This window comes from Neodiprion fabricii, chromosome 3 (assembly GCF_021155785.1).
Source record: "Neodiprion fabricii isolate iyNeoFabr1 chromosome 3, iyNeoFabr1.1, whole genome shotgun sequence".
Classification (NCBI taxonomy): Eukaryota; Metazoa; Arthropoda; class Insecta; order Hymenoptera; family Diprionidae; genus Neodiprion; species Neodiprion fabricii.
Window position 1 is genome coordinate 30,608,513 of NC_060241.1, and position 16,796 is coordinate 30,625,308.

A 16,796-nucleotide genomic window follows, 5' to 3' on the forward strand; every position below is an offset into this window, starting at 1 on the left:
TCATAGGAATGCCTAATTAATTCTCACCAGTCAATCAAAGTCCGCGACATCACATGCATGCTCGGTTTTCATGGTATACGTGAGGTTGAGCAGGTCACGGAAACGTTTAATCCTCCAAAAGGTGATATCTTTTCACTCTTTTTATTTTCACTTTATTTTAATTTTTCATACCGTGGATCGAGTTCGGAGGTGCATATATTGTGTCGTATGTATAGGTTGATTTTCGACCCAATTAGCCCAGCTTCACATTCTGCGCAGGTAAATTATCGAATGAATACTTCTTGTATAACCTACATCTACCATTCACGAACGATAAACTAATGAAAAGTAAAAAACTGAAGGGTCAAACTAGTACGTGCTTGGAGGATTCCAATCGATATATCAATTCGCAATAAAACTTTTTAGTCCATGGCTGCAGGTTTACTGTTTAAAAAAAAAACTTTATGTTGCAATTGCCCGGGTCATTTGCTAATATCTTGCATCGGTGAATTTTTCACGATGCGTGACATAGCTCATTTTACAGTTCCCGTTAATATACCAGCCCTCTGCAGCGTGCCTGCACTCGAAACACAAAAGAAGAAACTACTTTGTTTAGTCGACATGAAAGTCGGTGTATTCAGAATTAAATCTATCACGGCTTATTACTCTATTTATACTCCGAAAATTACGATCGTGCGTGCGTAAGTCGAGACCGCAATGACAAACCGTTCAAATTCATTCCTCATTTGGTTTTCACAAGACGTCTATGTGTACGTGGTACGTGGTGTATATATATAATTTAACTATAATTTATAATTTCGGAGTGTAATTTTTTAATAACGTAAAGTTTGTGGTTGGGCAAAGAGGGACGAAAAGCTGTAGATTGAAAATCGCATACGTGAATTAATAACGATGTATAAATACTCGATGAGGATTGTTGGCGTGATGAAAATTTGCAGCTTTTAGGGAAATTTCTCAACGGCTTAACACGTGGCTCGTCGGGTCTGAGCTACGCCCCTAAATTTCGGTCCTCTTCCTACGTTCCTTCGCCTATCTCGACGGGCGCATGCCTCGCAACCCCGCGCAGTATCGGTTAAACATACACCCTCGAAGAAGCCCTCTCACCGAACCTTCCCTCCCAACGCACACCTCCGCAACCGCTGCGTATCCGATGACATCTGGCGACAATCCGGCAAACGAATCAAGAGCTTTTCCCAGCGTTGACCTGCAAGCGCGCGAGCTTATTTCAAATCAAACGAGAACCACCCCTAACTGGTCAGTCTTCCGAATATTTCGCCTCTGTTGAGTCGTAAGACAACAATCATTGTTTCATGAACTGATCGATAGCAAACTGATTCCAAGACGTTTGAAACAACAAAATTTACCCCGTGCCGATTTTGGAGACAAATTTTTTTTTTTTTTTTAGTTTACACTTATTCCAAGGAATTAAAAACGCGGAGAACGATCGTTTCGTATTCTATTGAGATGAAAAATGCGGGAGTGGCTAATAAAATAATCAGCTGATCGATTGTGGCGAATTATATGTACAAGAATACCTTAAGGGACAGATATTACAAGTGCGTGCAAGTTGTTGGCAGGCTTTTTGCCCAGACTTAACGAGGAGGGTGAAAAGCGAATTCGACTGCAAACCAAAGCCGGCGACTTCCTTCCAGTGGCGATTATTCCGCCACGAGATGGCGTCGACTCCGTCTCTGCGCCTGATCCCACGTGAGCTTTGCCGCGAGGGGGGGAGGGGCGCCCCGTTTTGATACGGCACTGCGGTTCGCGAGTGACAGAGCCCTCGGAGGGTAGAAAGAGGGAGGTACGAGGGTGGCGGAGCGAGCGAGGGAGTAGAGTGAATGAGAGACTGAGAGAGAAATACTTTGTCGAGTAGAGGCACCGTCCGACCGTCCCAGCGGCCACGAGCGAACGGCTCGAGTAGAGATAGTGTCAGACTTTCTACCAGACTGAGGGGCTTTTACGGGGACGGAATCGAGGCAAGCTCTCGCGAACGGGTGCTATGCACAGATACAGTGGTGGATAAAGTGCGTGGAGTGTTTACGACGGTGTGAACGAAGTGTAAAATAGGTGCAGGTTGAAAGTGCTTGCCGGATCAGCCAGCAGATACGCCAGCGGGGCAGAGTCCTGAACGCATGTAGGAACATGGCCGCATCTAGCCCCTGCCTCCCTCTAGAGGTGAGTGACGTACGGAATATCACCCAAAAACTACACTGCTAGGCGATTTTTAGCCATGGGCAGTCGGGGGAATCGTAAGAAAAAATCAGGGATTTTTGGGCGTAGAATTTTAGCCTTGTTTCGCACTGGAGCACCGAATTATTCGGACCATGTACACCGTGCCATCGCGAAAGCGTTGGAAAAGAAATGAAATCCCCATTCGTCTGTGGGTGAAAATTGATAATTATGGGTAAAATCGGAGCGCTGGATTTTACCGTATACATTTTACTACGATCGAAACGCAGGCTTGACAGTTGTCGTTTTTTCTTTTGTAACTTTTTTTTTCTTGAGGAGATATTACACGCTTATTTCTTCTCAGGTCGTTCGAGTCGGAGCAGAGGGAAAATAAATTTCATGCCAAGTTCTCTTTGGCTTCGGGGAAACCGCCCAGAAAAGCGTACGCGAAAACGCGCTGCATACGCTAGATTTCGATATTGGAAAATTCGGTCAAATTTTTTTTCTCTCTTTAGGTTATACGAAAAGGCGCTATTTTATTTTCGAACCTAATTTGCCCAGAATTTTACGATGTTTCGATGTGTTAAACGGATTCGTTCGCTTGTTCGCATTCAATATACTGGACAAAATAGTACATACTTTAGTATTTTGAAAAGGGTTACTATACGAATAATTTTATTGCATATTTACTAGAGAAAATGAACAATTAATACAATTGTTTCAAATTTTCGTCGAACGGTGAAAAAGTTAATTACGAAATTACGAGTTTTAAATATCACGCGTTATTGAATCATCTGAGAATGATTGAGAACTGCGTTGAAACGATCGCGTAAAAATCAGTATACCAGCGAATAAGAATCCGTTTGAAGTTATATTCGTTTGGAATGATTTTTCCTTTTTCCGCTCAACGAAATTCTCTCTGGAATTCAATGTTACACTCGCTTATATTGAAACAAATAAACAACCACCATTTATTCGACCATTAATTTTATCGTTTTCATTACAGCGTCTGAACGTTCCACATTACGTGATCGGCGTAAAGACATACGAGTGTGTTAACATTGCCGTGCAGTATTTAACCTGAAAAAAAAAACAGATTTATGTGCGAACAGAATTTCATCGCGCGCTTGTGCAATGCCGGTTACCTCGGGTCCAACTAGTTTTCATAAAGTTTTTTTTTTTTTTGGCAGCTTTGAATTACCCAAAATAGTTTTTTAAATGTCAGATATTTGACGAATGCTCTCCCTCTCCTTCTTCGCTTTTTTTCTCCCAGAAGGTATCGCATCAAATAATATGGATCTTCTCAATTAAATGCAAAATGACGCAACGACGAAGGTGAACGTTAGTTTTTTATAGCCATGCCCTGAACATCCCGCACGCATCAATCTATTTCACCGAGTTTTTACCGACTGCGCAAACAGGCATATATCTATACATACCTATATACCTATATACCGTATGTATATATATATAGCGACACCGAGGAAGAATTGCGCGAATAGGATTTGACGTTCGCTGTCAAGATTATACAGGATTTCAGTGGGGCTCGAATGGCCATGAATGACTACTGTCCGAGCACCGTTATACGCGCTAATACACTCCGCAGGCAATTGATCAGCCATTTTGAAAACATCGTCTTGTAAAAAGGAGACGAGTTAGTTCTCTCGTTTGTATTTTTTTTATTTTTCTTGTCTTCTCATTTCACCGAAAATGAAACATTCCGACGTAGATTACGAGCCTGAAGAACGACACGCTTGTGATCAGAAAGAAATCACCGCGGAGGAACACAATCCTTTAGGCATGTTTTTGTTCGACTAATTTCAATTGTTTTTCACTAGTTATCCACAGGGAATATCGTTATTGCCGATTGCTTCGATTCGTGCTCCTTCACGTCGATTCGCAATTTTACGCTCACGGTATCAATCGTAGAGATTGAGTAGCTCGCATTTCCACGTCGACCTACATACGCAACAATACCTACGTTGACTGTGTCCGTATAAGCGGGCGCACCGCATCTATTACGATACGTACATACGCGCTGGTCATAGGCGGGGAATAGCGTTAGGAAAGCGCGATGCAGAATCGTGAGTAATTAGCGGCTTCCACCACGTTTTTTGTCCCCATCTCCTCTTTTGTGCCTACGCCTTTCTCCGTTTCCTCTTTCCACTATGTGGGAACGATAAGCGTATATAAAATCGTACCGTGAAACAACACCCTTGATGCTCTTCGCGACAAGAGGGGAAATCGGCACCCGTCGAATATGACGATGCTTGTTGCGTTTCGGCAGGTCTTCATTTCGTCACGTAATAAGCGGAGAATTTTTCAGCCCTGCGCACGTTTATGAGCCGTTTGCAGGAATGTGCCTATATTACACCACGCTGTATATCCGGCGTTTAGCCTAGGCTTGATTTTATGCTAAAAATATGCAAACGCATCGAATCATTCGAGATTTATCGGTAAAATGGATAAGGTTACTGGACATGCGAAGGACACCTTGCATGTAATTGATGCGTAGCATACGACGTTGTCACGCACATTATATGCATATATGTATAGGCATGACCCCGTTCCGTTGGCATTCCTGCGCCAGTGAATCGCCACGTGATGTTTTGTGAGGGGTTGATTTCAGTTGGCAGGACTGACTCCGCTCTATACAGGTTCGACTAAAGTATAGAAGCTTCCCGAGGGTGGAAGGAGCGACTGGCGTTTGGAAGGGGGTTGCCGGTGGTGGAGGAGACGAGCCGGGAGAGGGGGAAGGCGCCATGAATGAACGATCAATAGATATATAGCGGTTACTTGCCCTTAGAGCCGGTATTTTTGCGTATTATTTTTCAAATATTTTTTTACTTCACGCTTTATGTACGTTCGTTGCAAACTGATTGAAAGGCGAGACACTTCACTAACCACTTATATAATTTCTCTGATCGATTATCAGTATTATACGGAAAATCCCTGAAATTCGTCCATTGGCGCCACGTAGGCGAACCTCGTGTCGCGCCAACCAGACGCTATTTTTTTGCCAATCGATGCGCCTTTCGTTGCGAAATAAAAATGGGAAATTAAATAGCTTTAACTGTGAGATATCTTATCTATGCGTATAATGTACGCTATTTCGATCCTCTTAGAAATTTTAATTACGATTTGGGTGCAGCGTACATTACTTATGACGGAAAGTGGCATCGATGATGATACTTGAATATTATTTTAATGATCAATAATCCGAGTCGAGCTGCAGATGGAAACGAGAAATATTCCGTTTTTCAATAAAGATCGATGGAAACATAATTGGACGCCATACGCGTGAGTGATTTTTGTCCAATTAATTGGGACAATGGTTATTGGATGCCTCGATCGCCGATTACTATATTACCGTTAATTTTATACGTAGGTACCATACGCACTTCGAATTATCGAACAAATGTTTTTAATATTGCCAGGGTCTTTATATAATTCTAGGGTTAAATCATCGCACTCGCCGCGTGTAAAAAATTAAACCGAAAGCATTTTCCCTTGGTCGTATTTTGTGCACGGAATAAAATTGAGTTCAATTCTGGAATCCAGATGCCAGTAAATGTCGCATTTCAACACGTTGAGGTCTTGGATCAAAATTAATGTCCTACAAGTATTCATATTACTTATTTATTTTCTCGTGACAATGAAACTCTTTGTGCTCGGTCAAATTCTGCCGGAACAGCGAAGAAGTAGGGACACGTATGCAATCAGGCATTTAAGGGAAAACTCCACAGTTCGGTCCGTCTGTCTGTCCAACGACGTTTGCTACTACTGAAATCTAGCGCAGTCTCACGCAGCCTTCGTCAAGTGGTAACACCACGTGCATTGTCAGACGGCTGAATTCTTCGCGGTTATCTATAATCAGGGATAACTTCATCTCAAAGTGAACAGACGATGTGTAGCTGTGACTTTATTTTGATCGTGAAAAATGTCTCTCGTTAACTGAGAGGTTGATTAACGAGGTCGGTTCACCAAAAAACCATACTTTTTATTAGTTTTATTACGTGATAATCGTACACGGTGCATTTATTAATTTATGATATTCGTAAGATACGAAGATCTCTTCAAAAATACGAACCTAAAATATTCCCGAATTATAAACAAAAGCTTTTGTATTCTAACACCGTTTCAAATCTCTTCAAAATTGTTGAAAATCGGTTGGATGTAAGGTTAAATTACATTCTACGAAGGATTATTTTATTCAGAAGATTATTATCGACAGTCAGTACGTTTTTTTTTTTTGTCATGTTGGCATGTTGAGTATTTACTTTCACAACATTACACCGACATTGATTTGATCAGTAAATGGCAATATTGAGTTGATTATTGAAAAAAAAAGAAACTATGTTTCAGTGACTATGTAAAAAATAGTCTTCTGACCGAAAATTAGTCATCGTAGAATGTAATCAAATGAATCTACGTTTTTGAAAATCTTGAAACGATGGTTTATAATTCCAGCATTATATATTTTTATTCTTAAAAAGATCTTCGCAGCTTATATATATATATGATATTTTGATAAATACTCAATGTACGACTACCTCGTAATACAATTAATGAAACTTTTCAATGTTTGGCTAACCAACCTTCTTAACTGAACAGTTATTACGTGGTGTTGCTCATTTCCTTCATATTTTTTGTTTAACTATCGTACAAAGTACGTTCCGATTCTCATGTGATTGAAAGTTGTTTTTCTATGATTGGTATTTCTTCAATTTCCGTTTTACTTTTGGGACTTTATAAATCTTTCAAGGTCACTTGTCGAAACCTTGTAGCACGATCTGTCTTTACCGCCATCACAAACGCGAGGAAAATTTGTAAAACGGTCTAGAACAGTTATCATTCGGAACATTTAGTAGATAGTGTGGGAATATGACTAGCTTACGGATTAAAATAATGTACGCGTTAACCCTGTATAGGAAACACGGAATAGGGATTATACGAGCGTATTACGGCGGCTGACCCAACCTCGGCTATACTACTTGGCAAGTAGCGGAGGCACAGTGACGACCGCCGTTTGACCTTAAGGCGCATTCCGAGAAGAGACTTAAATCAAAGTACGAGAAATATACGCATCCACGTGTCGAGGATAGTCGAAATTGGAGGACGGGGTTTCACGTTAGGTACGAAAATATATTTCTGCTCAATTCGATAACAATATTAATTATAATCTCTACGGCATTTTTACTGCTGCTGCACCGTTAGCGTCGTTAGCGCTTTATACGTAATTGACCCCAATTTTTTACCTGTTTGGTATTCATTTGCATTTTTGCATGGGTTGAAATACAGCTACGCGGGACAAGAAAATGGCACATCGTTACTCGTGACCTATCTGCATCAAATTATTCCCGACAATTGTACCGTATAACGTGCATGGCTCCGTATCGAATTGTACGAGTGGAATTTCCACACTCTGTTACACATACGCGTGTCATGTTTCCAGCACGATATGGCCTACAGAAGGAGGGTAAATTGCATAAGCGTAAAAAAGATCAAGATTCGGGATCGTTGATGCTTTCGACGAGCGGACAACGAATCTGGGCGTGTTTTTAATTCTCGTATCGATTCGATCGAAGAAGCGCTAACCAACCCTGTACAGAACTCTTTCTACCTCTAACCGGGAAATATAGATATATATATATCGGTTGTAGGGAAACCTGCAGTACTAGTTATCCCACCCACGCAGTTCAGACGACAGGAATTCGCCAAGGGCGCGGTTACGGAATCACCCAGAGCCGTGTATGGTAGTAGCAATAGTATTAGTAGTAGTAGCAGTAGTAATAGTGGTGGTAGCATCAGCAGCGTGGCGCCTTCGGTCCGGGCAGATCTGAAAAGCCAGCCTCAATTCAATCGCTCCCTACATCGTCGGTATATACTTGCCAAAAATCAAGACGGAGAACCGGCTGCGTGGGCACGACTCTAGCCAAGCTGGCGTCTTTCGGATCTTCCAAATGCCATATAGAATTTAAGCCGTGGCGCCATGGCGTCACCGCGGTTAGATATAGAGATTCGCGAGGCGGACGATACGTGTTGGTGTGGGTATATCGTTCGGAGTCCTGTTGTGTCCCACGCGCAAACTAACTCGTGCGAAGAGTCGTTTCAGAAACTGCGCTATACGTTCTACATACGTGTGTACGCGGAGTGAGAGGGATGCAGATTAATAAAGGCACGTGACGCTGTAGAAATTTCAAGTGAAATTGATCTCGTTCTCCTGGGAAGGATACGGATGATAATACGTGGTTAATTGACTCTGCATTTTCCACCGTGGTACCGCCTAAAAAGTTTGTTCAGGTCAAAAGAAAGATTCTGTGAAAAGGTGAGCGTTCTAAGCTACGTGGAAGATCACGCTCATTTGATTGTTCGCCTTTTTTCAAAATTTTTTGAATTTGTCAAGAAACACATCGTAGCACTTCGGTTACTATTTCTCTCCTGACATTTATATTCAACCCAAAGGCCACGATCCATAACACAACGATATACATGTCATCCGGGAATCTTATTCTCCTAAGTTAAAAGTTCGTACTGAATTATAACTATCTTATGAGATTGAATTATTAATGAAAAAGTCGTCACATACACTTCTCAAACATCAACTAGAGACTTGATATTACAAGTGTGGGTCTCCATTGTGACGCAAATTGACTTTACGATTGATCTAAGGAATAGAAAAAATATTTTATTTACGATATTTCGTAAGTCAAAAAAATATATAAATGGAAAATCAGCTGAGCGCCATCTTCCACATAACGTGGAACGCTCATCTTTCGACAGAACCTTTCTTTTAACACAAACAAATTGCAAATTGTTTTTTTCTGAAACACCCTAGTACACAACCTATCGACTGAAAAAAATATTACATCATAGCTGTGAACGTTTTGGCTTTTCACAGATCATATTAACGAATAAAAATTTAGGAGTATGGATGCACGTAAGTCTAAGGTGAAATATTGACGTGTTTACGACGTATCAGAACCGCGGCAATTCTATCTCATCATTGCGCACCGGTTAGTGGGTTTATCGCGCGAATAATGTGTTTGGATAAAAATGTAAATAATCGGACGGTCACAAAAGACGTTGTATAACAAAGTAGGCAACGGAGAATCTTGGATCGTATACGATTTCTCGGTGTTTTCTGATTATTATGTATCCCCGTACGTAATATCGAGGTGCCTCTTTCGCCGATACTTTTCTCTCATAGCTCGGAGCGTAGCCAGTTCTATGATAAAGAGTTGCTTTGTTGTCAGACAACTGGGCCACCCTCTGCATTAAAGCTTCTTTCAACTCTGGGAGAAATCGTTAGAGCTTGAAGCAGTGTGCAGGCTGGCGCCTAAATACACGAAATAATCTTGCCAAAAATCGCCTCGTCCTCTCGCCGAGCCTGAGGATGGTTGCGGCAGGAGGAAAGGACCAACCGAGGGTGGGCGACGGACCACCACCGCCGCCGCCGAAGGAGGGGTGGTTTCTGTGACGTCACGCCGCCGCCATTTTTCCCCATGACGTCAGCGGGCGCGGGCTGCGTGGCCCTGTCGCGTTTCCACGTAGATTCGTTGGTAGGGTATCGGTGTTCGAAATAACGGCTGGCTACTCGCCGCGATGCTGGTGCGTATTCACAACCTACATGGATTTTATTGTACCGGTTGCGCGAGGTTTATTTTTTTTCCCCCGCGGTTGTATAACATGTATACCTGCGCCATGAGCGCACACCATACGATACATTACCACATGTTGGTGTACGGTAGGTTTCAAGTACATACATGAGAGAAATTCCCATGGCTTTGCTCAGTGGACACGGTCTTTGCAACTATTTTCGGTTTTCATCGTAAACGGAAAATGTAGAGTTCTCGATAGAAAATGAAATGAAGATTTTTATAGCTACAGTTACCAGGATGTCTGGTACGTGTCACTAGATCCATATTTATTACAATCATTCGAATCTACTATTTTTTTTTTTCGTTGTAACTATTACGATAATTTGATTTTGGCGCAAAGATAAATTCATGGTTGAGCGATCGTTGGAATGACAAAATGTAAGATCACCAATGAAATACGTTTGATCTTGTAGAGAGAAAATTTAGTAACCACCGTAACTACAATTGCAACAAGTGTAGTTTCTTTTAATTCCAACAATATTTACACCGTTGTTATAAGTGTACTGAATCTGCTAAAATTTTCTGTTAACTAGGAGAAATTAAATGTGCAAATTGATGCTCAATAAGCACTGAATTTTTCAGCCGAATCGATTCATCATATTTTTCATGCTTAAGTATGAGTCAATCGCTTTCGATACCCGTGTTATGAATGCCTGAACACGAAGAAAACTGTAAAAAATTCATGTTATGGAAGTATAAATCTAAAAACTCGTTTATTCGATGATCCTTATGGAAGAACATTATTGTTTTTTTTTTTTTTTTCACAACAAAACTGATTTGACGACTTATTACACATGTGTAAGTTTTTTTTAATTATCGTATGACAGCTTATTTCTTCAGGAGCTATTGTCCAGATTTAACATTTAACCCATTTCTCAGTGTTGAACGCGACTCAGTGCACGTATAGAATTTGCATCGCCTTGACCATTCGTTTCCTGATAAGATACGAGAAACTTGTCACATTCAGCCTTGAAATTCCGATACTGTTCTCGGAAAGCGATAAAATACCCAGGAATCTGTTTTCAGCGTACCGCTGATTACCAGCAGCTGATGCTCGATGGAATCTCTCGTTACTTTTGGGTATATTAATAGTTCAGTTATAGTCTTCGGATAAAATCTTTGGCAATGCGTGCGTAGGGACGATTGTCGTCACGTAATATTCCGTTTCCTCGTCTGAGAGGTGGTCTGCAGGCAAGTGTTTCAATTATCGCGTCGTTCGATGAAAGGTGGTGCATACCTCCAGGTGAGGCGTAACAAAATAAAATAATATATCCTCGTATAATACTCGTGCATATAGATGTTGTACGAAACGTTCGCGAGGTATAAGGGAAATTGGCCGCGCGCACGTCACGTTTCCGTACGATTGTAATTTATTTATTGTTTTCGTTATACATATTTTCGCCCGGTCGTATCCGTACGATTTTCTTTCACGGCTTTAATGCGTCAATATAATTCAAGTAATCAATATATTGATGCTTCGCGTCACGTAACTCAAGGAGAGTTTCCACACAGTCTTTATATTTGTGATTCAAAAGTATCGTTTGTGCATGTCAAATCAACATCTTTTATGCACAATAATTCCGAACAACCGGCGATGGCGAGAATCTCGATTCCCACCGCCAACTTCACTTACCTTATAATACGTGACTGATGAGGTGCACGTGTACTTTATGTGTCAATTCTCAAACGGAAAAGAGAGTGAAACGCAGTGGCAATTATACATGCTGCGTTCGTTATTTAATTGTATTTTCTCGACTTCGACGACAAGGGATGATGCTTGAACCTGATTCTCATCCCTGCAGGCTTACACCCTCCGATGAATCGGCAATGGATTGTGAAACGCGTAACTGTAATTGTAATACGAGTAAAATGAATTCAAGTTATCGTGTGTTATATTTTCACGTTGAGAATCTCGTCATTTTTCACTTACAAAAGCGTGAGTGAATCAAGGTTACTTGACTCCTCGATAATCACTTCGTTTATTTATTGATTTATGTTAGAGTGCGGGGCTGAAGGAGATTAAGCGCTTCTGCTCCTCTCGCGAAAATGCAGCCATATCATTCGTTATATACGCGGGCCACATTGCCAGTTCATGGTGAAACGTATCTGAGAAAACCCATCTTCGTTCTGGATATGACACGTCGGAAGGCTATACCTACTGCAATTTATGTAACAACGTAGCCAGATAGACTTTTTGCCCTTTGCTGTATATACGACAACTACTATACTGCCAGTGCTAGCCTTGCCAAATCGTCGTGCTGCCACCAACACCGAGGTGTATCTGTCACAGGGGGATAGAGTAAAATGGGTTTGACAATACGGAAGCAGGCGGGTCCCGGAGGGCTGTCCTATATAACCGTGGTATGCGTGCATGCGTTGCTCATAATTCATCGAAGTGAACGACGACTTGGTTGCTAATAAGTTACATGATAACGTACAGGTGTAGTATTTTAATTCCTCACCATTTTTCAATGTTTAGTAATTTTTTAAAGAATTTCCAAAATTATTCAAGCGTAATGAATGTGCATTAGTTTTATTCTTATTAAACGCCCGATGATATAGAGGTGAAAAATGTTTCTATACTCACGGAATGATTTCAAACGTTATATTTGAAATTAGTTGTCGGCGAAGAATCCATATTTTCTATTAGTTTTATCAGGAGACATTCGCGCACTGAGTATTTATCGAATTATTATATTCGTAAGCGATAAATATTCAATTTACATCTCGTCATAAAATTAACAAAGAGTGTACATTTTCGGCTATCCAACCTCCTCAATAATTCCAAAATTACGCACAATTTATTAGACCAACGAAATGTCGTAAGGATGTTTATGTACGTAGAGCAAAAAGTGTGAAACGCAGACTGATCGACGGAGAAGGCGGATAATCCATTGCCGGTTGGTCCGCGATTCATCGAATTACGGAAGAGTGGGTAGATGGTCTTACTGATATGAGGAGGGCAGGTCTGTCATTACTCGTTGTACAGTCCCAGAAGGAATTGAAATGCGGAAAGATCAATAGTTGGAAAGAATTAGGTAATTAGGTAGAGTGCGGAGAGAAATTGGGCTAAATTGGTTGTAGTGGTATCTAACCTATATCTGAAGGCTGAAGAATATACATTAATGAGAACTGGAATACCCGGCTGCCGGTGTTGCTAAATGATTGTCTCACAAGTGAAGAAAGAGTGCGATGCTACAGCAGAGAAAGCAGAGAAAGCGGAGAGAGGAGAGGTGCCTATTCGCAGTACGAGGCGAATTTCAAAGATGCAGAGCTTGCGGCTCGGCATGCCTTTAGCTATTATTCTTACCTTATGACAATCGGTGGGCTGCTGCGTCTGCGGGGTAAGGCGTGGTCGGGCGTCCTTTGGCGCCCACGAGGCGTCGCGACGCCGACGCCGACGCGACTCGTCAACAACCCAATCTTCTTTATTTACTACTATTTCCCACTAACTCAACGTTGCGCAATCAATTCATCGCTTAAGCTCGGTCGCAGGAGAGATTGAAAATTAATACGAACAACCGTGTGTTAGACGATCGGCTATCTAGCACGGTACTTTTTAACCTGTGGGTCGCCGAGTCTTACTCGGGGGGTCGCGGTCGCAAGGCAGGTAAAAGTAAAAAGCATAAACGAAGTTTTACGAGGAATCCTTTGATTCTAAATATCCTTTGAAATCACTGACATAGTTTTATTATGGACCTAGGAGGTCGCCGGACTTTTTTTTTACTCGCAAAGGGGTCGCAAATTCAAGAACGTTGAAAAACACCGTGCTAGCCGAAGTTTGGTTCTGATCGAGATAAGAAAAAAGATTCATAAAATTTTCATACCTTTTCGATAAGTCAATAATTTGTCATACATCGTGTAACAAGGAATAATTTCGAAACTTTGAAAGAATCATAAGCAATTTTTAATAATTGCTCAATTTTCAAGGAGCAATTATTTCTGTACTCTATCGATGCAGCGTTGTTTGTATTTTTTAGGCTAAAATAATCGTTAATTACCTTCGTACAATAGACAGTATTAGGGGAACGTGGGAAAAAGGATAAAAATAATTTTCTTCTTTTTTTCAATGACACCGCATTGTTTAATTCTACCGGTATATTGAATGAATCATTGATTCTCTATCAAAATTTATGACCAAAACAATTATATACCGGAGCAAATGACCTTTGTCTAGAATATCATTTTTATTAAACCTTTCAAAAATTTCTTTTTGTTCTAAAAGGATGTTAACCTCTAATAATATTTAAATATTGGGAAAAAAAAATTCTTTCGCCCTGCCTCACGTTCCCCTATGTACCAAAATTTTCTACACATTAACAGAAGATGTACTTTACGAATGGTTGAAAACTACATCTGTTGAGAGTGACTGCAGCGGTTCCCTGATTATCGCCATCATATACATTTGTCTTGACACTCCGAGATCGGATCCCTGCAGAAAGATGATTCTTCGAAACCTTTATTAAAGAAATATCGTCGTTGTCGAATTTCGGAGAACGTGGTTAATCTTCGAAAGAGCTCGTCGATGGCGTTTGTATCGTATAACCTGGCTCGCCCAACAAGGGGGGTAATTAAATGCATTAGTTAAAATTTTTGGACCTCTGACACGCAGTAACGGCCTGCCGGCCGTAGTCCCTTTAATGTGATAAACAACAACTCCATCACCGAACGGCCGCTTGGACACTTCCATCAACAGCTATTATCGAGTCATTTACGCTTTCGTATGTCCGCTGCCGATACATTGTTTCCTAGATGCACTACGCAAACTGAAATTCAATTGTTCCTGCATCAGTTCCGTTATCGCATAATTTCGCTATCGTGCGCGAATTCCAATTAGCGTGACTTCTACCTTATAACCGTCGCGGATGAACCATGCTATGTACGTTAACGTTCTGCTTACGAAGCAGCAGGTAGCAAGTCACAGATCTTTTCTAGCTACGCTTTTTTTACAGTGCCTTTTCTACGCCCCGTTGAATTTTCAACGCCACAGAAACTTGTTTAGTAATTTATCTTAAAATACTCGCGGAACATTAAATTACACGTGTTCGAGCAAACGAAAATAGATTATCCAATTCTTGTTGCAAGGATTTTAGATCGGAGTAAATTAGCAGATCGTTTCGAAGGGATTTTTTCACATTTTTACGTCGTAAAATACGGAATTTCTGAAATTGGTCGGTCTATTTTTGACACTTATGTTTGTAGGTACGTTAATTCTCTAAAATACAACTTCCTTCAAAAATAGATACATACCTGTATAAATGCAGCGGAATATAGCTCTCAAGCCTTCCGTGAAAGATGCGCAACAGATCCTCTTGTGCCGGCGCGATGCAAGTGACAATTAAACGTGATTGAATATTCTTAATTTATTATCAACCCTCGACTAAAATAGATTTTCCGATAATTCAGTTTAATTGGGGAGAATCAAAGCGTGAAGGTCTTATAGGCAGACAAGCACACGTCTTCTCTTGGCCCTGGTGATGCGATTATGGGAACTATTTCACCCATGGGCCATGGGGTTATACCTTTCTACCGAGTAACGGGCAAACTAACTCAATTTCACTCAACGCTAGACATGCCTATCATTTGCAGATAATGGTAGGTATAATTGAGGGGAGACTTTAGTGACTTTCTTCGTGTTTTCCTTATTTTTATTTTCATATCAAAAGGACACGCGTGAAAAATTCCTTCGACAAATTTTTATATCATCCTAGTATATGTGTACCCCCTAGAAAATTACTTCCAAACATTCCTTCGGTATAAACTTTCTTTGCAGAAGGTTGAAATTTTTTTTTTTTTTTTTTTGTGGGATGCATACTACCATAATGTATAGAAATTTGTGGCAGGAATTTTAAATGGACATTTTTTGGTACAAGACTAATGGTGGAGTCAGATACGTTAGGTTGAAAATTCCTTTTTTCTCAAGCTGGAAATTATGGTTGTCCGTCCGAATGATCATTTTCGAGTCAGAGCGGATTTGAGTTGGTTAATAAGAGAGTTGATAGTCAGTAAAACAATTTGCACCGTCTTGCAAAAATGTTTATAAAATTTAAAAAATTCCCAGTCATTTGGCTACAATCGATTCTCAGAGCTCCGCTCGCGAATCTAACTCGAGTTAACTGAACTATATTATATCCTTTTCACTCCTTTCTTCGGCAAGAGAAAAGCATAAGATGAGATGAGATACATCCGAGTTAACTCGAGTAAAGTTTACGAAGAAAGCTTAAAGTAAATTTTATTCAATACCGTCTTGCCTGCTTAAATCGTGACTCCGACTGGTAAACTCAAATTTGAAGTGATTAAAAAATGATTAGGTATTACGTCAAACTTCTCGATTGAGAACTATTACCTGTTGTTTTTCCTTTTTTTTTTTTTTTTTAATAAGAATTCCCACTCTACGAAATTTTAGAGTTGGTGCCTATCAGTGCTTGTGGCTAGTCATTCATAATTTGTGATTCATACAGTTTTAAATCACCTTACTTCGACTCTCATTCACATTCTTATGCGCAAATAATATTTTGTTACAGGTTGGCAGCAGCACAAGAGGCGGCTCAAAGGGATCCTGGATATACGAGTCAGTACCGCCGAAGGCAGAGGTTGGCCGGACTGAGTGGTATCGGTGACTGGACTAGCTTTGGAGGCGAGGTGAGGCCTGCAAATTGATAGCAATTTCAGTCTTTATAGGCTAAATAAAGTCTAGTAGCCGCAAATTAAACTTATATGTTGTAAATAATAAGTGGGAGTTTGACCGAATGCATTCGTGAGGCAGGAATTCCAATGAGATTCCTCTTCTGAAACGAAGAATGAGAAACTCATCTTTAACGAGAAATTTCTCCTTCCAACTGCGGCTGCTGCATTATATTTGTTTCTCACGTATTTTCATTGGCTATTCCAGAGAATTTAGTCCGTATCTTGGGATTGTTTCACCAATATTTTATCAACGTTTAAACAACACGGAAATATCCTGGA

General features: G+C 40.6%; 1 protein-coding gene across 7 annotated transcripts in view; it reads left to right on the top strand.

Annotated features, from left to right (window-relative positions):
- LOC124178820 (voltage-dependent calcium channel type A subunit alpha-1) overlaps positions 1-16,796 on the top strand; it is a 118,321-nt gene that overhangs the window by 55,086 nt on the left and 46,439 nt on the right. For all 7 annotated transcript variants that reach the window (XM_046562502.1, XM_046562503.1, XM_046562506.1 and 4 more), the window contains exon 4: positions 16,355-16,472. In XM_046562502.1, coding sequence (XP_046418458.1) covers positions 16,355-16,472 — 118 coding nt within the window. The remainder of the gene's footprint in view (positions 1-16,354; positions 16,473-16,796) is intronic.